At 42.1% G+C, this 26,349-nt stretch overlaps 1 protein-coding gene across 2 annotated transcripts in view; it reads right to left on the reverse strand.

Moving 5' to 3' along the window:
• Window positions 1-26,349, reverse strand: part of TBC1D8 (TBC1 domain family member 8) — a 131,202-nt gene that overhangs the window by 46,191 nt on the left and 58,662 nt on the right. For both annotated transcript variants that reach the window (XM_082641947.1, XM_082641948.1), the window contains exons 3-5: window positions 10,849-10,967; window positions 6,359-6,587; window positions 3,726-3,966 (exon numbers count right to left, since the gene is read on the reverse strand). In XM_082641947.1, coding sequence (XP_082498073.1) covers window positions 3,726-3,966; window positions 6,359-6,587; window positions 10,849-10,967 — 589 coding nt within the window. The remainder of the gene's footprint in view (window positions 1-3,725; window positions 3,967-6,358; window positions 6,588-10,848; window positions 10,968-26,349) is intronic.

Genomic DNA, 26,349 nt, shown 5'->3' on the forward strand with positions numbered 1-26,349 from the left:
GGAAGTTTTAGCCACAGCAATCAGACAAGAAAAAGAAATAAAAGGAATCCAAATCGGAAAAGAAGAAGTAAAACTGTCACTGTTTGCAGATGACATGATACTATACATAGAGAATCCTAAAGATGCTACCAGAAAACTACCAGAGCTAATCAATGAATCTGGTAAAGTTGCAGGATGTGAAATTAATGCACAGAAATATCTTGCATTCCTATACACTAACAATGAAAAATATGAAAGAGAAATTAAGGAAACACTCCCACTTACCACTGCAACAAAAAGAACAAAATACCTAGGAACAAACCTACCTAAGGAGACAAAAGACCTGTATGCAGAAAACTATAAGATACTGATGAAAGAAATCAAAGACGATACAAACAGATGGAGAGATATACCATGTTCTTGGATTGGAAGAATCAATGTTGTGAAAATGACTATACTACCCAAAGCAATCTATAGATTCAATGTAATCCCTATCAAACTACCAATGGCATTTTTCACAGAACTAGAGCAAAAAATTTCACAATTTGTATGAAAACACAAAAGACCCTGAATAGCCAAAGCAATCTTGAGAAAGAAAAACGGAGCTGGAGGAATCAGGCTCCTGGACTTCAGGCTATACTACAAAGCTACAGTAATCAAGACAGTATGGTACTGGCACAAAAACAGAAATACAGATTAATGGAACGGGACAGAAAGCCCAGAGACAAACCCACGCACATATGGCCATCTTATCTTTGATAAAGGAGGCAAGAATATACAATGGAGAAAAGACAGTCTCTTCAATAAGTGGTGCTGGGAAAACTGGACAGCTACATGTAAAAGAATGAAATTAGAACACTCCCTAACACCGTATACAAAAATAAACTCAAAGTGGATTAAAGACCTAAATGTAAGGCCAGACACTATAAAACTCTTAGAGGAAAACATAGGCAGAACACTCTATGACATAAATCACAGCAAGATCCTTTTGGACCCACCTCCTAGAGAAATGGAAATAAAAACAAAAATAAATATATGGGACCTAATGAAACTTAAAAGCTTTTGCACAGCAAAGGAAACCATAAAGAAGATGAAAAGACAACTCTCAGAATGGGAGAAAATATTTGCAAATGAAGCAACTGACAAAGGATTAATCTCCAAAATATACAAGCAGCTCATTCAGCTCAATATCAAAAAAACAAACAACCCAATCCAAAAATGGGCAGAAGACCTAAATAGACATTTCTCCAAAGAAGATATACAGATTGCCAACAAACACATGAAAGGATGCTCAACATCACTAATCATTAGAGAAATGCAAACCAAAACTACAATGATGTATCACCTCACACCGGTCAGAATGGCCATCATCAAAAAATCTACAAACAATAAATGCTGGAGAGGGTGTGGAGAAAAGGGAACCCTCTTGCACAGTTGGTGGGAATGTAAATTGATACAGCCACTATGGAGAACACTATGCAGGTTCCTTAAAAAACTAAAAATAGAACTACCATACGACCCAGCAATCCCACTATTAGGCATATACCCTGAGAAAACCATAATTCAAAAAGAGTCATGTACCACAGTGTTCATTGTAGCTCTATTTACAATAGCCAGGACATAGAAGCAACCTAAGTGTCCATCAACAGATGAATGGATAAAGAAGATGTGGCACAGATATACAATGGAATATTAGCCATAAAAAGAAATGAAATTGAGTTATTTGAGTTAGGTGGAGGGACATAGAGTCTGTCATACAGAGTGAAGTAAGTCAGAGAAAAACTAATACCGTATGCTAACACATATATATGGTATCTAAAAAAAAAAAAAGGTACTGAAGAACCTAGGGGCAGAACAGGAATAAAGACACAGACGTAGAGAATGGAATTGAGGACACAGGGAGTGGGAAGGGTAAGCTGGGATGAAGTGAAAGAGTGGCATGGACATATATACACTACCAAATGTAAAATAGATAGCTAGTGGGAAGTAGCCACATAGCACAGGGAGATCAGCTCGGTGCTTTGTGACCACCTAGAAGGGTGGGATGGGGAGGGCAGGAGGGAGACTCAAGAGGGAGGGGATATGGGGATATATGTATATGTATAACTGATTCACTTTTTTATACAGCAGAAATGAATACACCATTGTAAAGCAATTATACTCCAATAAAGATGTAAAAAATAAATAAATAGAAAATAAAAGAGTGAAATTTTGCCATTTGCAGCAACAAGGATGCTTGGAGGGCATTATGCTAAGTCAGACAGAGAAAGACAAATACCATATGATATCACTTATATGTGCAATCTAAAAAATACAACAAACTAGTGAATAAAACAAAAAAGAAGCAGACTCATAGAACAAGCTACTGGTTACCAGTGGGGAGAGGGACAGGGAGAGGGGCAATATAGGAGTAAGGGATTTTAAAAAAGGGTTATTGTGGGATTATATGAAATCATGTGTGTGAAGCTTTTGAAAATTGTAAAGCACTATAGAATTTAAAGAGTCTTTCATTCAATTAAAAAAGTTTTTAAAAAATAAAATAAAAATGGTTAAGATGGCAAATTTTATGTTATGTGTATTTCACCACCCAAAAAAAGTTTTTTAATGACAAGTAGTATGCAGATAGCAGTGGTGATTCTGTAACTACATCAAAAACATCCAGCCAGGGCAGCACTTTATGGATAAAGTGTTTTTCAAAGGATACAAAGGTGAACTTTTACAAAGGCATCAGCTCTGCAGTCACCCAGTTTGAACCACGAAGCCAGAAATCACAGTCAAGCTCAAACACCACAGTTTGAATTTTAGGTAATAAAATCGAACTGCTTTAAATTGGCAAATAATTCAAGCAACTACCTCATAAGTCCCCATGACCAGTATCAATTGGGGGCAAATAACAAAGAATGCTGGCTTACTATCACTAAGGCACATTTCTTATGACAAATTGGTACCAAAAATATATCCAGTGCTCCTGAAAAAGTCTTCTACAAAGTAATGTGATATGAAAAAACAACATTTCTTAATGTGTACTAATCAAGCCCCATGCTGAATAGAATTCTATCATGAGGCTACCTGTATTGTATTTTCTGGAAGTTTGGGTTTTCTTGGCCACACTGCACGGCTTGTGGGATCTTCGTTCCCCAACCACGAATCAAACCCAGGGCCATGGCAGTGAAAGCGTGGAGTCCTAACCACTGGACCACCAGGGAATTTCCTGGAAGCACTTTTTCCTTTTTTTTTTTTATGAAAATCAATTTTGAAATACTTTCTGGAAAAAAAAGGGGAAATTGGATCCAGGAATCAAAGCCTACTGCATAAAGGAAATGAATAACCATCCTTGCCAATTATTATCTCTCTGTCATGATTAATGACACAGGAAAATCTGGATTATGCCACTAGGGAAATTTCAAACGAACACAATGAGGTTAACAAAGCACGTGTCCGGGACTTCCCTGGTGGTCCAGTGGGTAAGACTCCATGCTCCCAATGCAGGGGGCCTGGGGTCGATCCCCGGTTGGGGAACTAGATCCCACATGCATGCAGCAACTAAGAGTGCACGCCTTAACTAAGAAGTCCATATGCCTCAACTAAAGATCCCACATGCCACAACTAAGACCAGCGCAGCCAAAATAAATAAATATTGTTAAAAATATAAAAACAAAAAAAACCCAAAACACATGTCCATGAAGGTGGCACACGGGCCGTGGTCCCCTGTGAGGTTAGGGACACCTGTGTATGGAGGTTCCTACCTCTTGGTGATCTGGCTGGGCTCCTGCAGACCTGGGTCCAGGTCAAAGCCCTCATTATCCAGCAGCCTTCGGAGTGTCACGTCAGCCAGCTGCTCCATGATCTTGAACACCTCATCTAGGTTCAGAAACATCGAGAAGTCCCGCTCCTTGTTGTGTGTGGTGATGCGGATGGTATCCGTCAGAAAGACGTTGGATGTCCTCTCCAACTTCTGGATGTCAACCCAAGGGACTACAAGTTTAACTAGAAGAGAAAAAAAGGGCAAATACAGATTTTACCCTCAAATGTAACCCAAACTTGAATGCCCCAGCAACAGTGCAAAGCTTTTCCTGCAGCTGAAATGCAAATAGTTTTCAAACCAGAGCAGGAAAGAGGAAACACAGGAACTGCTTCACAGCTGTTCATTAGAACCCAACCCACGTTCTAACAATTATCTTAAAGATGTAAGTAAAACTTCCCAAGTTGCTGGCTACCACACACATACAAGGGACATCATCCTGCCATACCAAGTTAACAACGTGAAAACTTTCCCCCAAAGAGTTAAACTTAAATATTTGCAAAATACGCAGATGTGTCTTGATCCACATAAATTCTGGTTTCAACAGCAGCATTCATGGCATAAGCTATGAAAAAACAGAGGTCAAAAGAGGATTCGTGATCCGGTTTAGAGGCACAGGCCTAACATTTAGATTATGTCAAGTGACGGTGGCTCAAATCTTAGAAAACAGAGCACAGGTAGTTTTTACTGAAGTACCGTGGCGCTCACTGCAGTTTATAAACTAGCGTTCTGTTCTCAGAAGCGTTTCCAGTGCAGTGGTAGTCAGGCTAGCGGGCCGATGCAGAGCAAATGGGGAGGGACATTCGTAACAAGTTAAAAGGATAAATGTTATCAAATGTTAGGAATCATTTCTTTTTTCCAAGTTGATTATCAACTTTTCAAAATCAGGTTTAGTGACGACGACTGATAAATATCAGAAACTAACTCATTTTCCTTTTCAAGTGAAAATGGGAATGATGAACTGTTTTTATTTCTATCATGTCTCTCCATTTATTTTGCAATAATGTTTTCAGTGCTTTAATCATTTAAAAGTCCACATTTCTACATTAGGCATGAGAATAAGCTTCTTCAGCTACCTCTAGTTGCTTTTACATAGCTCTTTTCACACACACCGACACACTCCATCTATGCTATCAGCTTTCTCTCGTTAAGCACTACCTTGTGAAGAGCCCTGCACTTAAGAAGTGCGTTCAAATAGGAAAAACAGACATGTAAACAAAGAAGCAACCAGGGACCTGACAGGACCCAAAACAGATGCAAATAGAGGACAAATTACAAGGGACCAGGGAAGGCTCCCTGGAGGTGAAGAAATGTGAACTGAATTTTAAAGGATGAACAAGAGTTCCCAAATGGGCCTAAGAATGGGGAAGACCAGGAGAGACAGGGTGTTCATTTTGAGAAGCATTTCAGAAAGCAGAAGAGCAAGGATGGCAAGAGTTAGGTATGAGCACTTTCCAAGGGTGTGAGGAAGGCTGTGCACACAGGGGGCATGTACTGGGGTGTCCGAGCCCAGGCTGGTGGCACAGGGAAAGACAAGGGGTGACCACGTGCAGGACGCTGACCACAGCAGAGTGCAAGAGGAGCCCTGCACACTGGTTCCACGTGAAACATAAACAAATGCAAGAAGAAAAAATATATACTTAAATATATAAATATAGATACAGCACATACACCACCCTGCGTGGGCCCTTGAAACAATATTTGTTACGGGACCAAGTTTCAATGGTAATGACTTTGAATGTTTCAATATACAATTGACCCTGTGGCTTCCCTTTTTCACCCTGGGATCCCCTTGCCCAGAACGATGACAGTGGGTGGAAAAATGTGTGAGAAGTGAATCCCTGCCTGGATCTCAGGGGGTCCCACGTGAGGAACCCCCTTCTAGGAACAATTGCTACTCTCCCAGGAGCGGTCGTGACCTTCAGGCCTGGGAATTCTCTAAATGGCCCCCCCTGGATTCAGAAGCACAAGCTGTCCCATTCCTTTAGAACTCCTGGACCATCAGTGACAACACTGTTTTCAAAGCAATAGATAATATAGTAGCAAAAACCCTTCAGTACGGTTTTTGCATGAAGGGAGCTACACAGAAAGGATCCTTAAGGCAGGACAAGAAATGAACTCCCGCAAAACCAAACCTCCTTAGATTGGGACTGACATGTACACACTCCAGTATATAAAATGGATAACTAATAAGGACCTACTGTGGAGCACAGGGAACTCTACTCAATACTCTGCAATGACCTCTATGGGAAAAGAATCTAAAAAAGAGGGGATATATGTATATGTATAGCTGATTCACTTTGCTGTAGAGCAGAAACTAGCACAACATTGCAAACCAACTAGACTCCAATAAAAATGTAAAAAAGAAAATCAGACCTCCTTCGTGGTTGTCGTGTATGTAATACAATATGATTGTCTGCATAGGGCATTTGGAAATTAATCGTGTGTGACCTGTTATGTCTCAACCACTTAATTAAATCTTTTGTCGTCTAACTAGTCACGTAACGAGTGGTCTCGGGACCAGAGCATCCCGGGGGCCAGGTCCACCTGGGAGGGACCCAATCGCCCCTCACTTACGCTCCTTGCCCAGGAAGAAGGAATAGAAGCAGAGGTGGTTGATGCTGAGATAGAGCCAGCCTTGACGGGGCACCCTGCCCTTCCAGCAGCAGCACGAGTAATAGGTGACCAGCTTCTCGGCCTCCGGGAAGTTGAACCTGGCCTCGAACTTCACCAGGGCCTCTCGGAACTTCTCAGGCTCCTCCTCCTGTTCGGCCAGCCTGCTGCTTGTCTCCTCGGCGATCAGAGCCTGACGCACAGAGAGAAGGGTCCCCGGGTCAGGAGAAGGGCAAGGACAACCGCGCATGGGCAGCCGGGGAGCCGGCCCCGCTCAGACAGACCCACAGGGTGGATGAGGACGCCGTGCACCCCCCAGAAACACGTCCCTGGGGGGAGAAAGCAAAGCTGGGGGGGAACCTCAGCCCTAGTCTCTCTCTTGGCCGCTCTCCAGCCATCAGGCTTTGGAAATCTCTGACTCCCAAGCCCCAGTTCTCAAACATGTTACTATCTTATAATCTCTCCCGGCTCCTCCCTCCAGAGACACGAGTCAGAGAGAGTCAAGTGACTGTCTCGGGTATGTGAACTCAATGCATCAACCCTGAAGAACCACCCAAGTTGGAGTTTAAAAGTTGGTCTTTTTACAGTGAGCCCATCTATGAAACAGAAACAGAATCATGGACGTAGAGAACAGACTGGGGGATGGCAAGGGGGAGGAGGGTGGGAGAGGGATGGAGTGGGAGTTTGGGGTTAGCAGATGCAAACCATTACATATAGGATGGATAAACAACAAGGTCCTACTGTATAGCACAGGGAACTATATGTTCAATATCCTTGATACACCATAATGGAAAAGAATATTTTTTAAAAACGTATATACAGGGGCTTCCCTGGTGGCGCAGTGGTTGAGAGTCCGCCTGCCGATGCAGGGGACGTGGGTTCATGCCCGGGTCCGGGAAGATCCCACATACCGCGGAGCGGCTGGGCCCGTGAGCCATGGCCGCTGAGCCTGCGCGTCCGGAGCCTGTGCTCCACAACAGGAGAGGCCACAACAGTGAGAGGCCCGCGTACCGCAAAAAAAAAAAAAAGAAACATATATATAACTGAATCATTTTGCCCTACACCAGAAATTAACACAACATTCTAAATCAACTATACTTCAATAAAAATAAGTATATAAATAAATAAGTGTTGGTCTTTAAAAAACAACTCACGAATGTCTTCCTCCTTGGGTTCAAAAATTGGGTGTAAAGCCAATAATGCCTGCCTGTGTGACACCTGATACATTCCACCACCACTGTATCACCTCTGGTCCTCTAAGGTAGAAAAGGGGCAGGGTGGCTGAGGTTCCTGAGGTTGTCAATACCTCCAAAGCACTTCAATATACGGGGAGGCAAGATGGGAAAGAAGAATCTGAATCTACCATTGTTTTGTTGATGACAAACAACAGTGAGGATCCTCTCTGAATCTGGGGCGAGGGGGTAGACGTGCCTAGAATGTAAGCTGTGGCCTGATCCTAAGGCTGACAGCACACTGACAGTATCAGAATTCTGATTCCCATTCCTGAGAGCTCACTGTACATTTTTTTTTCACCCAGAATTTCTTCTGTTCAAGAACTCCCCGGCCTCAGGCCTTACATATGCTACTCGATTTTTAAAATACACTGTAATTCTATCTTTTTATTTATTTTTATTAGCACCTTCCTTCCTTTCTATTCTTGTATAGGTGGTTTCACAAAAGGCTAATAAGATAAGGCCACTTTTGGGGGAATTGCTACCCAATCTGCATTGCACAAGCGGTTTTAGAAAATATCCTGGGCATTACCATTTAAATAAAAATGTAATTTAAAATTACTTTAAAAGTCAATCTGAAATTTCAAGTGATTTGCATTTCCCTCATTATGTTTTTCTTTCTTTTCCAAATTTTATTTAACAAGACACCATAAATGTTATAATTAAGAGAGGTATTTTTTTAAAGCATGTCTAATATATAATAAATGCTCTGCACCTTGAAACATGAAGGGGATTTTTTTTTAAATTTTTATCTCATTTTTTCACTGCACCACACAGCATGTGGGAACTGAGTTCCCCAACCATGGATCTAACTCGCACCCCCTGCATTGGAAGCACGCAGTCTTAACCACTGGACCGCCAGGGAAGTCCCTGAAGGGGATTTTTAAAGAAGCCTCTACAGGGCTTCCCTGGTGGCGCAGTGGTTGAGAGTCCGCCTGCCGATTCAGGGGACACGGGTTCGTGCCCCGGTCCAGGAGGATCCCACATGCCGCGGAGCAGCTGGGCCCGTGAGCCATGGCCGCCGGGCCTGCGCGTCCGGAGCCTGTGCCCTGCAGTGGGAGAGGCCACAGCAGTGAGAGGCCCGCGTACCGCAAAAAAAAAAAAAAGAAGCCTCTACAGCAAACAGTCACGGCTCCAGACAAGGGCAGCCACACAGACTGCTGGCTTCCTTGTTTGCTGCGTCTGGTTACAGCACACAGCTCAAAGCAGAGGGATTCCTTTAAAGCTCCATAGAGCAGTCAATGGTCAGGTTTTGAGTAGGAAAGCCCCAATTCCCAGATCCTTCAAACCTGCCCAGGGCAAAGGGAGAACCAACACCACGTGGTGGCCCCAAAGGCTCGACCAGCCTCCGACCAGCCAGACCCCTCAATCCCCGGCCCCTGCTCCAGGCCAGCAGCCTCCCTGGGAAGTAAAAGCCATGTTCACTATGAAGTGTTAAGGGATCAGAATATGCCACCCCATAATATGACTCTCTGGCATAAGACTTATTTTGAGCTAAAGACACTTGACAAACGGCAGATGCCAAAAAAGCTCTCTGCCCTGCCCCACTATTTACCTAAAAACAGGACACAAATTCCCATTTCTAAAGGTGTCTCCCCATCCTGTGCCAGAAAGAGGAAAGCAGCTCTTAGACTCTGAATCACCAGAGACAACTCTGGATTCTGACCAACTCCAGAGGCACCAGCAGGAACCTACAGGATAAACCCGACAGGAGCAGTCAGTCTCACTCCAGTACCCAGTGTCTGGCAGTTTGCGGCCCTAAAAGGCCACACTCCTGTTCCTTTGACTCCTCACTTCTCTACAAATGCACTGTTCTTCATTACGATGCTAGCCCCAAGCCCCAAGTCCTAAGCATCCCTTTGAGTTACTCATCACAGAGTTTCTCCTACCTGTCTGGGGGCCGCAAAGGCTGATAAACTCTGTTTTTCTCATTAATCTATCTTCGGTCAGTTAAATTTCCAGGCCCCTGGCATGGAACCTAAGAGGGTAAAGGAAAAGTTTTTCCCTCCCCTACAGAAGCTTTCTGAAAGCCACTGCAGCAGAAATGCATTTCCTTGCTCCCAACTCAGGGCAGAAACACCTAAATCAAAGAACCGCCACAACCCATGTGAGACCAAGAAAAGGGGGTAAATGTGAAAAATAACTGTGAACCGGGTATTTCTGTTGCTAAGCCCCAGTGCAGCCTGACCCAAGGAACCAAGTTGGACCAGGCTGTGGTGGTAACACACGAGATGGACAAGAAGACCCGCCAGGGCTTGCGCCCACCCGCTAAGCCCGCAGGCCAGAGGTAACAGCAGGAGACACCAGACAACACTGTCATTCCACCTGGACTCAGAAGACTGATCTTCTACCTGATCCCACAAGTATCCCCAATCCCCAAATGAAAAAGGTGCTCTTGTTTTGTCCTCTTAAATTCGAGAATTCACTCTAAGACCCTTTACTAAAAGCCAAAGCACAAGGGGTACTGGAAAGGCACACTTCGGGGAAGAAAAAACAACACTCTAGGATGTTTTACCCTAAGGGATGAAAACTGTATTACAGGCTAATGCATTATAGTGTTTAGTGAGACAGTTAACTTTCGAATGAGAAACCGTCTCTCCCTGCCTGAGAGGGTTTTTAAAGCACTGGTTACCAATCATGCTTTGGCAGTGAGACCTGTTACATAAGACATAGCTCGCACCAGGTATGTAGAGAGACCTCCCCAAACAGTCCTCTCTTTTCTCAAAACTTATTTGGTTTTAATTCTTCACTTAACATATTTTAAGAATATCCACTTTCAGAAGGAGGCAAGTGATAGGTCCAACAAAATAAAAGAGGGACAAGATGTCACAGCTGCAAAAAAAAGTTGGGAGTAACTAACTTCAGGGGTCAAATAACATTGTTGCTGTGCAAAAACATGACTCTTAGCATTTTTTTTTCCCAAGATAAAAAAGGACCTTCACTTCTGTAAAGGGTAACGAAACCTCAGGCCTGAGAATGAGGCTTTTGTTGTTGTTTTTTTTTAATTTCGGGTGAATTTTGTCAGACTGACTCTGCAAAATTTGACTGATGACAAGTCAAACTCATTTTGCTTTAGGTATTAAGCCAAGAAATTCAATTATAGTGGAGAACACTGTTAAAGGAAAAGAATATGATTAAAAATGCTGTAGTGTCTAGAATGTTTTAAGGACGTGATAAGAAAGATGGGGAAACGGGGAGAAACATCACAGTCCAGGGACCTACCTTCACCTTCCCTTTGACAAAACTGGCAATGTCATCTTTATTATCAAAGACAGACAAGGTGTGGAGGAGATTTTGCTCCAGCCAGTCCCAGTGCTGGTTTATTTCCTCTAACGTGGCACCTGGGTTAGAACAGAAAAAGACACAGAGATTAAGAGACAAAAGCAATTCTTAGAATATGAATTCACTTTCCAAATACGAGTCCTGCATTTATGTTATTAAAACATTCCGGTTTCTGACATCCCAGTTTGCTGGCTGACAAGGCAGGCACCCTCCACTGGGGCTCTGGTCCCAGTCACCACAGCATTGGGGTTTGGGAACACCCATCCCTCTGCCACATGGATGGGCCAGCCAACCAGACGAGTCATCCCCGGGACCTCTCTGTGGGCGTCCTGCCAGTCTCACTAACGCGTGGAATTCTGACCACCTCCACTCAAGTGACAGAAACATCTATAATTATATAGCCATTCCAGGGGAAACAAGCCCCAGGGTGACCAATTCTTGACATTCTCACAGAATTTACCCCGTAAGAATGAGGGTCCTTCAAAAGGGACCTCAGCCCAAGTTCACAGAGAGAAGACCTCTTGAGATGGCTCTGCCAGTGGCCTGAGGGTGTTGCCATTAGGACATTTCCAGGTTTATCAATCTGTACTTCATATCTTTTATTAAAAAATCCCTTAAAACAGATATAAAAAGAGGTTTTACTGTACATGTTAAAACAAAACCACAGAAACATTAAATGGTACCTAGTAAGTTAATTTCTTTCAAAGGCAACTAAAAACACAATCAACCTATTAGTGAAGCATTAAGCAACATTGTTACCAAAAAGCTTAGACACCTTAGTTGTCATTATTTCTTCCTAGTCCTCCCCACTGGACATGGGCACATTGGCACCGGGACTGTGCCAGCTCCAAGTGGTGTGACAGAGGTTTGACCAAGTCCATGACTTGAAGCAAGCACGGTCCTGCACAAGAAGAGGCATGTGTACATTGGGTATGTCTAGTGTGGAAATAGGTGAATGCCCGGCTAGGAGGGCCGGGTTTCCCAAGTGGGAAGCCGAAGATACTCTAACCTCAAATGGCTGGCGGACAAGCAACAGTGCAGAATAATCTAGCCAATGTGAGAGGCATAACGACCAACAGAGTCACGTACCACTTACAGAGAAGACAGACGTGCATTATGCTACCTCTGAGCTTTCTCTCTCTCTGTTGCCTACAGCGTTCCTCTCCCCAGAGTGTGAACGTATGTGAGGACCTTATAAATACCCCCCACATAGAAATGCCAGAGAACTCACCTTGGACCTGTGGATTTGGGGTGAGTATGGAGAACATCTGTACTAGGACTATTGTTCTGATGGGCACTTTGGGAAGGAGTAAAAAGAAGAATCTAAGAGAACTCTCATTTTTCCTCATAAGGAAAAATGAGAGTTTAAACCAATGGTATTTATTTCCCTGTATTCTCCAATTTTTAGGCATGGCATTGCCAAAGCAATATCCTTTGGTCATCACTAGAGCAGACTTCTCGTCCTTCTGATAAGGGCACTAATCCCATCAGGGTGGCCCCACCCTCATGACCTCATCTGAACCTAATCACCTCCCAAAGGTCCCACCTCCAAATACCACCACACTGGGGGTGAGGGCTTCAACATTTGAATTTGGGGAGTTGAGGGGGATACCATTCAGTCCATAACAACCAGTGACCCTACCCAGCTCTCCATGAGTCCTACCTCCCCTGTCTTGCTCTTTGGGGATCATAAACCCAAGAAGCAACCCACTTGGGGTAAGTGGCCACGAACTCTATCTACTTCCCATCCACCTAGGAGGCCCCTGCAGTCTCAGGAAGCCCCTGGCCCTTCAGGCTCCCTACCCCTCTTATGGGAGGGAGAGATCATTTTGAAACAACGGCCTCACACCACAAGTTTCCAGGCTCCCAGCAGGACTCTCTTGAAGTTTCCAAACAATGTCCCCCTGAACTGAGGACCCACACTGTCTGCTCCTCACATTCAGCACTGATGTGGCTGAGGTGGGCATCTAATTTACCTGCCTCTGGCTTAATTCTCCTTGCCCATTCAGTGTCCTCGGGTGGCAACTACATAAGTGTCAGTCACCAGGACACCCCCTAAATCTCATTGGTCAGCAATGGTTTCTTTGCAGGGTGGGTGGAGGGATAGCACATCACACGATTCATCTCAGGAGAGAGTCTCTGGGCCACTGAAGCCAATAAATTTGCGCAGGCTCCTTGGGGTGGGCAGCTCTCTGCTCTTCTCTGGCACTTTAAGGTTTCCTCTCTCTAGATTTTTTTAATTTAACTTTTATTTTATATTGGAGTATAGTTGATTTACAATGTTGTGTTAGTTCCAGGTGTACAGCAAAGGGATTCAGTTATACATATACATATAACCATTCTTTTTCAGATTCTTTTCTCATATAGGTTATACAGAGTATTTAGTAGAGTTCCCTGTGCTGTACAGTAGGTCCTTGTTGATGATCTATTTTATATATAGTAGTGTATATATGTTAATCCCAAACTCCTAATTTATCCCTCTCCCCTCCACAGATCGTTATCCTTTATTATGCATCATAATAAAACCAACTGGTCAGAATTTTTTTTTTTTTAAATGGCAAGGAATACATGGAAAAAAGAATATCTGTATTGGCCTTCAATCTTTTACCATATGTTTTCATATACTTCCTAATTTACCAAAAAAAAAAAAGACTTGGAGGACTGAGGAGGAACAGAGAGTGGACAGGACTCACTCTGTGACCTTTCTGACCTCTCTGTCCCAGGCGTGGTCTCACTGATGTGAAATGAAGGCTGAGTGAGGAAGGGGGCCTCAGATACATCTCCAAGGTCACTTGTATCGACTAAAAGGCAAACCAGGGTGTGAGCTCATTCTCTATGACCTTGAAGTGCCCTGGGGTCCTCCCATAGAAGCTGCATTTCAATTTTCAAGTAACACTTACATAATCCAGTCCAGTAGTTCAGTCCAGTAGTTCCTAGGGCTTGACACTAAAAAAGCTACTTTGTGCTTGCACGTAGAGCACGCACTCTCCCCGCCATCACTTTTTCCTGAGGGCATCTTCCTGGATGACATGAGACAGCTTTTCATTGATCCTGTTCCTAAGCTCATAGGGCCAACAGTTAGCTGTGAAACCACGTGTGTCTTCTCCACCTGCTAACTACAGACGCTGTGAATAAAATTCCAACCGAGCCCCACCACAGTATATCATGTGGAATTAAGACCTGAGGTCACGTCATCCAAAAACTTGACTTTTATCCTTTAAGAAATTCTTCTACCTCCTGGGGAGGAGCCTTAAAATAGGGGAAAACCATTCTAGAACAAAAGTAAGCTCATACCTTGAGAGAGAAAATCAACACACGTGTAAAATCGATCACTGAGCCGCAGTTAGCGGAGGTTGTAATGAAACCCGTCACCCTGTCCTGAATCTGACACGGCTGTGTGCCTCTCCGAGCAAAGACAATCACCGTGATGGAACTTTCCCACTCGACTGTCTTCTACTTCCTACGAAAGTTGCCAAATGGCAGGGAAATTTTCCGAACTATAATTTCCTCTGCAGGGAAGTCTTATGATGGGCTTCAAAAAAACACCGTAAATCAGTGCAAGCCGACTGCACACCGATGACTCAAAGGACTAGAAAGGAAAGTCACGTAACATATATCACATGTTGAAGTTCTGAACCCACATGGCAGCCATGTTTCTCAGCTACATGAAGTAGCCCACCCAAAAACAGCTGTTGTTTAAAAAATGAAATATTTAGAAAATACATGCCACTTTATAAGGGCAATGACTGACTTATGAAATACTTGTTAGAGTTATGCACACACTCATAAATATATTTCTGTCTGGGGGTCACGGTCAAAATGTTTGAAAGCCACATTACAGACAGATAAGTGGTGAAAAATGAAAAGAGGAGAAAATAAGAAAGTGAGAATTTGTCATCCATTGAAAGGACAGAATGATAAAAAGGCTACACATTGACTCAACACTACAGCAATATTCCCACTGCTTCTGCTGTGGGCGTTCCAAAGCCAAGATGGAGGAGAACTCTTATGGCCTGAGTTGGGTCCCCCCAAATTCATACAATGAAGCCCTAACCCCCAACGTGACCATATTTGAAGATTAGGGCCTCTAAGGAAGTAACTAAGGTTAAATTAGGTCATAGGGGCAGGGATCATTATAAGGCCTGGTGTCCCTGTAAGAAGAGGAAGAAACACCAGGGATGCACCATGTGAGGACCCAGCAAGAGGGCAGCCGTCTGCACACCAAGGAGAGAGGCCTCAGGAGAAACCAACCCTGCTGGCACCTTGATCTTAGACTTCCAGACTCCAGAACTATGAGGAAATAAATTTCTGTTGTTTAAGCCATCTAGTCTGCTGTATTTTGCTAAGGCAGCCCTAGCAGGTTAATACAGCTTTCTACAACCAAAATGTATAGGCTTACTGTGGATTGTAACAGAAGTCCAATTAGCAAAATTACATCAGTACTTTGTTTCATGAAGGCCCCTAATTTTTGCTGAAAAAGACTTCTCTCTTTTCTAAGAAACTTCAAGTTCAGTGGATCTTACACATTACCCACACAAGAAGTCAAAGATCAAATTTGTAAATGGCAATGCAAAACTAAAATACAGTATTAGAAACATCAGTTATGACCACAAAACAAACCACACGGGTGGACTTATAAGTAACCAACTTGATGGTCTAAGAAAGAACTGCCAGAGGTGCAGGCTTAGGATATTTTCTGAAGCCAGGCATTTTGTTAGGTATGTTGTACACTGAACCTGGTTTATCTTCATGAAAAGCATCACAAGATAGGTATTGTTGTTTCCATCTCCTAGGTGAGAAATCTAAAGTGCAGACAAGAGCCAACCTTGAGGCCTGTTCTTCTGGCTCTTTCTGTAACACACAGTGGAGACCGGAGCCTGGGGAGTAGGGTGGGGTGGGGGGCAGCTCCCAACAGTTGAGTCACTTTGAAACTCACACACAGTATTTATTATCTTAGGTTTGCCCCAGAGGTATTTTCAGGAAATAAAACAAGCATCTCATTGTCTATACTTACAGCTTCTGCATGGAAAACAGTCATACATAACTTGATCCCAGTTTCAGTTTTAAAAAGCAACTGTTTCTCTCTGCATAGTAAATATCCAATTGAATTAAGCATCATCTCCAGATACCTAGATCCTACTTTACAATGACATGGGCATTGCATGTGCATCCTTCAGATCTGTTCCTTTGCAATAGTCAACGTTTCTCTACTGTCCAAACACTAAAAGGCTTCTGTCTAAATGCCTGGACTAAAAGCCACACAGACCACAAAAGGACTAATTAAAAGTTTAACAGTCAAGGCAATGTCATTCCTAAATTCCACTCAACACTCATCCTACACAGAGAAACACTGAGGCAAAGAATCTAGTAAAAATTACAAATGACAGGGGAAAGGGTTGGACCAAAGCTTTAATTTTCAGAAATCTCACATTCTTCAAGTGGATACTCTAACATCTAATCTATATTGTCTGAAGCAGTATCTTTACAGGAACATGTAAAAGTTCAATATCAACATCACATCATCATGATTTTTTTTAAACCTGTGTATACTTCTCACTGTATAGTTTAAGAAAATAAGTTCTAAACCTTTCTTTTTACATAATTTATCCTTTTTTGCCTTCAAATTAGAATAAGTCCCTAAAATTATCTGCGATAAGTGAAAAACAAACTCAACTTCCTTGACACTGAAAGTAAAATAGATTTTTAATTTATAATTGAAATAGTCATTAAAATGTCCTTGTACTAGTGCCATTAGAAACACTTCTCAGAAATAGAAGCAGGGATGGTAGCAGAGATGTAGGAAATTTTGACCTACGTAAACAAAATAAAAATCAATCAATAGAAACAGAACCAGATATAAAGCAGATAAAAAGACAAAGACATACAACAGCTGTTATAAATATACTCCATGTGTTCAAAAAGTGGAGGAAAGCAAGAGGATGGTGAGGAACTAAATGGAAGACATTTGAAAAAATTCCAAATCAAACTTCTAGGGATGAAAAACAGTGTCTGAAATAAAAAATATACTGATACGATTAAAAGTAAATTGGACATTGCAGAGAAAAGGGCACTTGATAGCGACAAAAACTCTGAAATGAAAAACAGAAGAAACAGGATGAACAAAACAGAAAGGACAGAGCATCAGTGAACTGTGGGACAATAACAAGCAGCTTGAAATCTGTGTAACTGAGGTCCCAGGAAAAGGGGGGTAGGGGAACCAGAGAACAGGAAAAAAATTGTTTTTAAGTATATGTGCTACCAAAGCGAGAACAGAAAAAAATTTTTGAAGAAATAATGGTTGAAATTGTTTTCAAGTTTGATGAACACTATAAACCCACAGATTCAAGATTCTCAACGAACACCAAGTGGAAAAACCTTTAAAGAAAATTACAGAATATCACATCATAAGCAAACTAGTGAAAACCAGTGATAAAGAAGGGAAAAAAACACAATATTTACAGTGGAACAAAGATAAGAATGATAGTAGACTTCCTATCAGAAGCGATGCAAACCAGAAGACATGGAATGACCGCTTTAAAGTACTGAAAGAAAATTAATTTACAAGTAATTGAAGAAAACATGAGTGGATTCCTGAGTAACTCAGGAATGAGAAAACCTTCCAACCATAACCCAAAATCACAAAGTATAAAAGAAAGGCATGCTAAATCCCACTACATGACCAACTGGGGAAAGATTTTGTAATTTCTCACCTCAAATAAAGGGCTAAAATTCTTAATATACAGACAACACCTAAAAATTGAGGGGAAAAAAGAAGCACCCAATAAAAAACTAGGCAAATGATAGGAATAAAGAGTTTCTGAAGATGGTCCTTAAACATGAAAGATGTTCAACTTCCTCAAAACAAAAGGAATGCAAATTAAAACTATGGAAATACACCATGTCTTACCTATCAGGTTGGCAAAAATCCAAAAATTTGACAATAGATCTGATGACAAGTCTGGGAAAACAGGCATTTTCATCCATTGCTGATTGGAATTTTAAAAAATAATACAATGCCAATGGAGAGGAGGGAATTTAATAATATCTAATTAACACTTTGATGCAACAATCCCACTTCTAGGAATCTACCAGGTTATTCATTGGGGCATTTTTGTCATGGTAAAGTCTGAAAACAACAGAAATACCCATCAGTAGAGAATAGGTTAAATAAACTACGGTACTTCTAGGCAATGAAAGAATAAAAACGAAAGCGGGAAAAAGAAAAAAAGGAGGAGGAAGAATATCTCTCCTCTCTGATGTGGAATGATTTCCAGGATATGCTGATCCATAAAAAAGGCAAGGCATAGAGCAGAATATATGTGACCTTTGTGAAAAAGAAAGTGGGCGTGGAGGGGAAGGATGGCTTCTCTACAAATATTTTGCTTTTATAGATTTTATAAATTTGATTAATCATGAAACTGTTTTGTATTTTTTGAGTCAAATCAATAAGGGAAAAAATATCCTTAACAATTAAAAATTAACTTTATTAGGTTATTAAAATAATTACCAACATAATTACAAAGAGAAAATAACTGTTTTAAACAGTATTTTGACTATACCTCCATAGTTAAATATATTCTAAGGCCAAATAGAGCTGCAAAAACTTTACTCTCTTTCACTACTCATTCTTTTTTTTGCATCATTTTTTAAAAAATCTTTTGGCTACACCACGCATCATGTGGGACCTTAGTTCCCCAACCAGGGATTGAACCCAAGCCCCCCTGCATTGGAAGCACAGAGTGCTAACCATTGGACCAGCAGCAAAGTCCACTACTCTTACTCTTAATAGCAGTATTGATATTATTTAGAGACAATGTGTTTGTGTGCATGTACAATAGAGAACAATTATGTGAATATTGTTAGAAACCAAGATTTTCAGTGAATAAGAGGAGATAAACAAATATAATATCAAAGTTAAACTATAACTACGTAGTTTTACAGCCGAATTAGAAAGCTAAGTATGAACTCATGATTTATTTTTCTTTTTCATACCTCTTTCTTCTTTTCTTTCACATACTTCTTAGCTCATACCTATTGGAAGAGTCTTAGAGGCAATGACAACCCAGTAACAATGAGCAACCCCACACCGCAGACTGTGGTCCCTAAATACCATTACCCACACAAAGGAACCAGGGCTACTTGGAGGAATGGCTGATTCCAGGTAGGAGGCAGGAAGTGCACAAGATGAACACTTAACATCTTATTGGCAGAGAGCAAAGAATCACTCAAAGATGAATGAAAGTGAGACAAAGTCACAGAAGGCACAGGAAGGGGTTCTTGTAGGCAGAAGGTGGCATGATCTGAGTATCAAAAAGGACAGCAATTAACTGAAACACAGTGAACGTATAAAAACCCCGGGCTTAGCATGTTCATTGTACAATCCTTTCAACTTCTCTGAATGTTTGGAAAATTTCATAATAAAGTGTTGGGAGTGGGGAACAGGGACTTTGAAATGATACTGAAAAGGGAGGGAGGAAGGAAAAGAGAAAAGAAAACTAAAACAAGACCAAAAATAACTCACTTGTCACCACTGCAGACAACCAGGGTACCAACTACTTACACAAACCACAGGCAACTAAAAGGCAAAAGCGAGCATTCTCTCCATCCCTTTCCTAAATATTCTCAGGGTGACCAGACAGCCCTAGGTGATAAGGTAAAGTTCTTTACAGACAAGCTCAAGCTGACAGCTGTGAAAGTACTTATCAAGTTAGAAAATCACCACTTTGCAGTATGTAGAGAAAAATTATTCAGGCAATACTGAAATGGGTAAAACCATTAGATGAAAGGTTGACAGGAGGAGAATGCAATGGAAGCTGTCACCTGAGCTTATCAACTAATCTAAGCATCACTAAGAGTCAGACACCAGAGGATACATGCCCCCCAGGCAGGAATATAGGCCAACCATCTGTTCAGTATTCTTCTTTACAAACCTGGATTCAACTGAACCTTTGTAATTACTGTCCAGTTTTCAGGAAATATGAGGAACCAAGTCATGAGTGAGATGATACCCTGAGGAAGGAAACAGACAAGTGTACCAGCAGGACATGCTGCATAAAAACTGACCCGGTTTCTTCACCAAGTCAATGACTTGGGGGAAAACAGGAGGGTGGGAGTGGAGGGATGGAGACCTTCTTGACTAAACAAGACATAAGCCACACACAGTCAAATGAGTGGTGTGTTTCTGGTTGAACATGGATGAAAACAACCAGATCCATGAAGGATCTTGAAGCAGCCAGAAGCCCATGTCTGCACCAAGTGCAAGTGACAGCAAGGAGTCCGGTCACCTCTAGCAGTTTAATGATGTTAGTGCAGTGACAAAGAATGGCCCTGGATTCAGAGATGTTCACTAAAAATATGTAGGGGTGAAATATCATAATTTCTAGGATTTGCTTTAAAATACATTAGTGGGGGGAAAAAGACTCAGAGAGTAAGAGATAAAGCAAGGTGGGCAATACCTTGATCCTAATGTACCTGCATAAGGACCCAGGAGGATTTCATTACACCATCCTCACTACTTTGAGGTATGTTTGAAAATCTTCATAGCGAAAAAATTTTTTAAACGTTCTTAACGGAAAAGGCATGGCAAAATACTTAAATAGACATTTCTCCAAAGAAGACATACAGATGGCCAACAGGCACATGAAAAGATGCACACCATTGCTAACTATTAGAGAAATACAAATGAAAACTACAATGAGGTACCACCTCACACTGGTCAGAATGGACATCATCAAAAAGTCTACAAATAATAATGCTGGAGAGAGTATGGAAAAAAAGGGAACCGTCCTACATTGTTGGTGGAAATGTAAATTGGTGCAGCCACTATGGAAAACAGTATGGAGGTTCCTTAAAAAAAACTAAAGGTAGGACTTCCCTGGTGGCACAGTGGTTAAGAATCCACCTGCCAAGGCAGGGGACACGGGTTCAAGCCCTGGTCTGGGAAGATCTCACATGCCGCAGAGCAACTAAGCCCGTGCACCACAACTACTAAGCCTGCACTCTAGAGCCCATGAGCCACAACTACGGAGCCTGCGTGCCACAACTATGGAAGCCTGCGTGCCTAGAGCCCATGCTCCGCGACGAGAAGCCACCACGATGAGAAGCCCGCACACCACAATGAAGAGTAGCCCCCGCTCGCCACAACTAGAGAAAGCCTGCACGCAGCAACGAAGACCCAACGCAGCCAAAAGTAAAAATAAATAAATAAATAAATAAATTTATTTTAAAAAACCCAAAAAACTAAAGACAGAGCTACCATACAATCCAGCAATCCCACTCCTGGGCATATATCCAGAGAAAACCATAATCCAAAAAGATACATGTACCCCTATGTTCATAGCAGCACTATTTACAATAGCCAAGACATGAAAGCAACCTAAATGTCCATCAACAGATGAATGGATAAAGAAGATGTGGTGTGTATACACAATGGAATACTACTCAGCCATAAAAAACAATGAAATGATGCCATTTGCAGCAACATGGGTGGATCTAGAGATTATCGTTCTAAGTGAAGTAAGTCAGAGAAAGGCAAATATCATATGTTAACACTTATATGTGGAATCTAAAAAAAATGATACAAATGAACTTATTTACAAAACAGAAACAGACTCACAGACATAGAAAACATACAGTTACCAAAAGGGGAAGAGGGGGGGTAAATTAGGAATTTGGGATTAGTAGATACACACTACTATGTATAAAACAGATAACCAACAAGGACCTACTGTATAGCACAGGGAACTATATTCAATACCTTGTAATAACCTATAATGGAAAAGAATCTGAAAAAGAATATATATATATATATATGTATTAACTGAATTACTCTGCTGTACACCTGAATCCCTGTAAATCAACTATACTTCAATTTTTTTTTAAAGGCATAAACCTGGATAATTAACCTTCACCTATGTGAACATGTTGTAAAGTCAGAAGTGAAAGCAGGATAAGAACATATGGAGCAGAGAATTTCACACTCCCTGAATTTCCTTCTTATTTTTTAAATGCAGATCACTCCCCAGCCCAGGGCCACTCGGGCATGCAAGGTTCTAGCAGACGACAGAGAAGTGAGGGACGGCGACAGCTTCAGTCGTGGAAGTCAGCGTGACCTGAGGATGAGGACACACGCAGACCCGCAAGTCCAGCAGGGACGGAGGGCTCTGGACACCACGTGAGTCAGGACGCTTCCACTCTGACACTCTGCCTTCATCCACTGACCGCTAAGGAGTCAATTAGTAAAAAGTCGCTGTGTTCTGAAACCCAGCTGCGTTAGTCACTCTCTCATCTTCTAAAATGGAAGGGACGGAATGGGATGTTTGCTAAGATCCCCTCCAGATGGTGTCTTTTGTCAAAGAAGCCATGCTCTGTGCAGAAGTGAGGCAACCCGTAAGATACTAGAGAAAAGTTTGATTCCCAGCTTTCAAACTTTATGTTTTTGTTTAGGTCATATTTATTCTGAACCATGTCAAATAAAAAAACAAATCGGGATTTGTAAGGTAAGGAGAGACTTTATGCAAAAGGATTATTACAAGAGGGAGAAAAGGGGCGATTTTTTTCCTCCCAGTTTTATTGAGATATAACTGACATAAAGCACTGTATTAACTTAAGGTGCACAGCAGTAATGATGTGACTTACATACGTCATGAAATGATTATCACAATGAGTTTAGTGAACATCCTTCATCTCATACAGACACAAAATTAAAGAAACAGAAAAAAACTTTTTTTCCTTTTAATGAGAACTCAGGATTTACTGTTTTAAAAACTTCCAACTATTTATATATTTTATATACATTTCATATATCATATATAATGATAATATAGTTCATATATAACATACAGCAATGTTAATTATATTTATCACATTGTACATTACATCCCTAGTACTTATTTATCTTATAACTGGAAGTTTGTACTTTTTGACCCCCTTCATCCAATTCCCTCTCCTCACCACCTCCCCCCACCTTCGATAACCACAAATCTGGTCTCTTTTTTTATGAGTTTGTTTGTTTTTGAAGTATAACTGACCTACAACACTGTTAGTTCCTGTCACACAACATAGTGATTTGTTATTTCTATATGTTTCAGAAAAGGGACTACTGCAACAGAGAAAACTCAGACAGTGGGGTCTTCAACGATCTCCCCAGTTTAAAAGCATTTTACAAAAATGACTTTTGACCTTCAAATTCACTAAGTCTGAAAGTTAGACTCAGCACTTGCCTGCTTTTTAAGTAACTATAAGCACCATCGCTAATGCAAGAACACCTTCAGTGAGTTTAATTATTTGAGCATAAGCAAAATTACTTTACTGAAAACAGTAAGAGCCTGGTGATGGAAACATCCTAATAGAAAAGAAACGTCAACCACGGTCCCCCTCTGTAACTTCCAAGTGTAAATCCACGTGGAAGATGCCAGCCAGTGTTGTTCTGAGGAATCCCAAGCAACCAAAAACAACCGTGACCACTCACACTGGGTGACCTTAGGAAGTGCTCACAAAAACGTTCTAACTTGCCTCCTGCAGGGCTGCCTCCCAGACTTTCCCTGAAGTGCACAGTAAGTTCTGTTCTTGAAAAAGGATCTGGCTGGCACTTCCTTTGCTGCCCTGGCACAAAGGTCACCAAGACACTAATCTGATCCACCCTGGAACATTTCCTCCCGTAATAAAACTCTCTCTCCAAAGACAAAGCAAACAGTGATGCAGAAAACAAGAAACTAAAACACCAGCCACAGTCAAGGACAGAGATAAGGGATGACACAGCAGAAAGAACAGTCTGACAGAACATTCTGTAAGAACCCGTACCTGGGCCACCAGGGAGGTCCCCCTGACGCCAAGATGTGCCCCTGGCAAGTCATGAGGAGCCTGTGCGTTGCTTCCTCCCTCTCCAGGGCCAAGAATTACTTACACGTTGCTGAGAGGCTCAAACAAGGAAAGTACAGGAAAGGAAGGGATTTTTTAAACTGGAGAGCATAACTCCTGTGATTCTCACTTTTTAAAAAACATATCCCACATGTTGTTGGCAAAACTATCACAGCTTCCTTCAACGACCCTTGAAATTTCAAAATCATGTTTTTTCATTTTCCAAATCTAAAATAGTAACAAAGTTTTATTCAAACTACACACATACCTGCTCCCAAGATGCAGATGTGCTTCTGCCTGTCCAGGCTGTGTCTTCCCCTGGTCTGCAGGAAATCCGCACTCTGCTGCCAGGGAGGGCTGTCACGGCATCACTCTCACCCGCTACCATTTGGCTCCTTTTTTTTTCCTGTTTTCCTGCTCTCCCTCATTTCACTCAAGACCAGGGACAGACCTTGCTAGGAACACTAAAACCTTGCATGACACTGTCATAAACAGTCACAAAACTAGCCAGGCAAAATAACTCTGGAGTTCAAACGCAGACCATAACGACATGAGCATTATTAAAAGGCCACCTGGATAAAGATTTTATGAGCTTGGGCTTCCCTGGTAGTGCAGTAGTTAAGAATCCTCCTGCCAAGGCAGGGGACACAGGTTCGAGCCCTGGTCTGGGAAGATCCCACACGCCGCGGAGCAACTAAGCCCGTGCGCCACAACTACTGGGCCTGCGCTCTAGAGCCCACACGCCACAACTACTGAATCCCACGTGCCTAGAGCCCATGCTCTGCAACGAGAAGCCACTGCAATGAGAAGCCCGCGCACCGCAACGAAGAGTAACCCCCGCTCACCGCAACCAGAGAAAGGCTGCACACAGCAACAAAGACCCAATGCAGCCAAAAATAAATAAATAAATTTATTAATGAAGCTTCTGCTCTCTTGGCCATGTTCTTTGCAGGACGCCATCCTGGTTGCCTCTAAGCATGGCAAGTCCTCTGTCTGTAACCAGAAAAGACAGACCACCCCCCATCTCAATGAACTGACATGACAAGGACTCAAATTATTGCATGATGAATTCAGCTCCTGCAACAGTCCAGGCAGATAATCCAGAGTCTTGCCTCAGTATTTTCTGCTCCCTAAAAGCAGGCAAAGAAAAAACAACTATCTCACTGTTTGGGGCCACGGTCAAGAATAAAATGTATGTGTGGATAACAAAACAATAGCTCTGAGAACCCCCTACCAACAGGAACACGAAATAACACATCAGTAACTCGCAGCGTGGCACAGCCTGGACTCAACTGCAGGACAAAGCACAGCTGAGGCCACCAGACACAGAGAAACGGCGACACCGTCCTGTTCCTCCAGGGCTCCCAAGAGCTCTGTGCAGCCTAGGTGTCAACTCAGTCAAAGGCCGACCCCCCTGCAGGCTGGAGCCCCGCCCCTGACCTCCTCTCCCTGCTCTTTTCCCCTCCCCTCCTGTCCCTGACTAGGGGCTGCCTCCCAGGAGTCTCCTTTCCTGGTTCTACACACCGTGCACTTGGTTACTACTCGTGCACCAATCACTGCATATCTGATTTCAAAAAGAAAGCAGCCACACATTATTCAGCCTTAAAAGGAAAGAAATTCTGACACATGCCATGACATGGATGAACCTTTTTTTTTTGAACTTTTTAATCATTTGCATATTATTTCCTAATTTGTCTCCAGTTTCTGACATGGATGAGCCTTGAGGACATTATGCTAAGTGAAATAAGCCAGCCACAAGGGGACAAACACTGCAAGATTCCACATACAGGAGGCTCTTAAGGTCATCAAAGTCAGAGAGACAGGAAGCAGAGGGTGGTTTTCAGGGTCTGGGGGAGAGGAATGGGGAGTTAGCATTTAACGGGTACAGAGTTTCCGTTTGTGAAGGTGAAAATTCTAGAGATGGATGGTGGCGATGGTAGCACAAGAGTGTGAATGTGCTTAAGGCCTCTGAACTGTACACTTAAAAATGGTAAAGCTGGCCTATTCACAACAGCCAAGACATGGAAGCAACCTAAGTGTCCATCGACAGATGAATGGATAAAGAAGATGTGGTACATGTATACAGTGGAATATTACTCAGCCATAAAAAAGAATGAAATAATGCCATTTGCAGCAATATGGATGGACCCAGAGATGATCATACTAAGTGAGGCAAGTCAGAGAAAGACAAATACCATATAGTGCTTGTATGTGAAATCTAACAAAATGATAACAATGAACTTATTTACAAAACAGAAGCAGACTCACAGACACAGAGAACAGACTTGTGGTTGCCAAGGGGGAGGAGGGTAGAGGAGGGATGGATCAGGAGTTTGGGGTTAGCAGATAAACAATGAGGTTCTACTGTAGAACACAGGGCCTTATATTCAATATCCTATAATAAACCGTAATGGAAAACAAAAAGAAAAAAATGGTTAAGCTGGTCAAACTTATATTCACCACAATAAAAAAAAAATTTTTTTTTTTTAAAGAAAGCAAGTAAGACCCCGGTTTTGCAAGTTCTTCTACTGCTCAGTGGTCCTGGTGGCTGGTTACAGAGCTCAGACTCAGACCCTGCACAGC

Source organism: Mesoplodon mirus (assembly GCF_964341445.2).
Source record: "Mesoplodon mirus genome assembly, chromosome: 14".
Lineage (NCBI taxonomy): Eukaryota > Metazoa > Chordata > Mammalia > Artiodactyla > Ziphiidae > Mesoplodon > Mesoplodon mirus.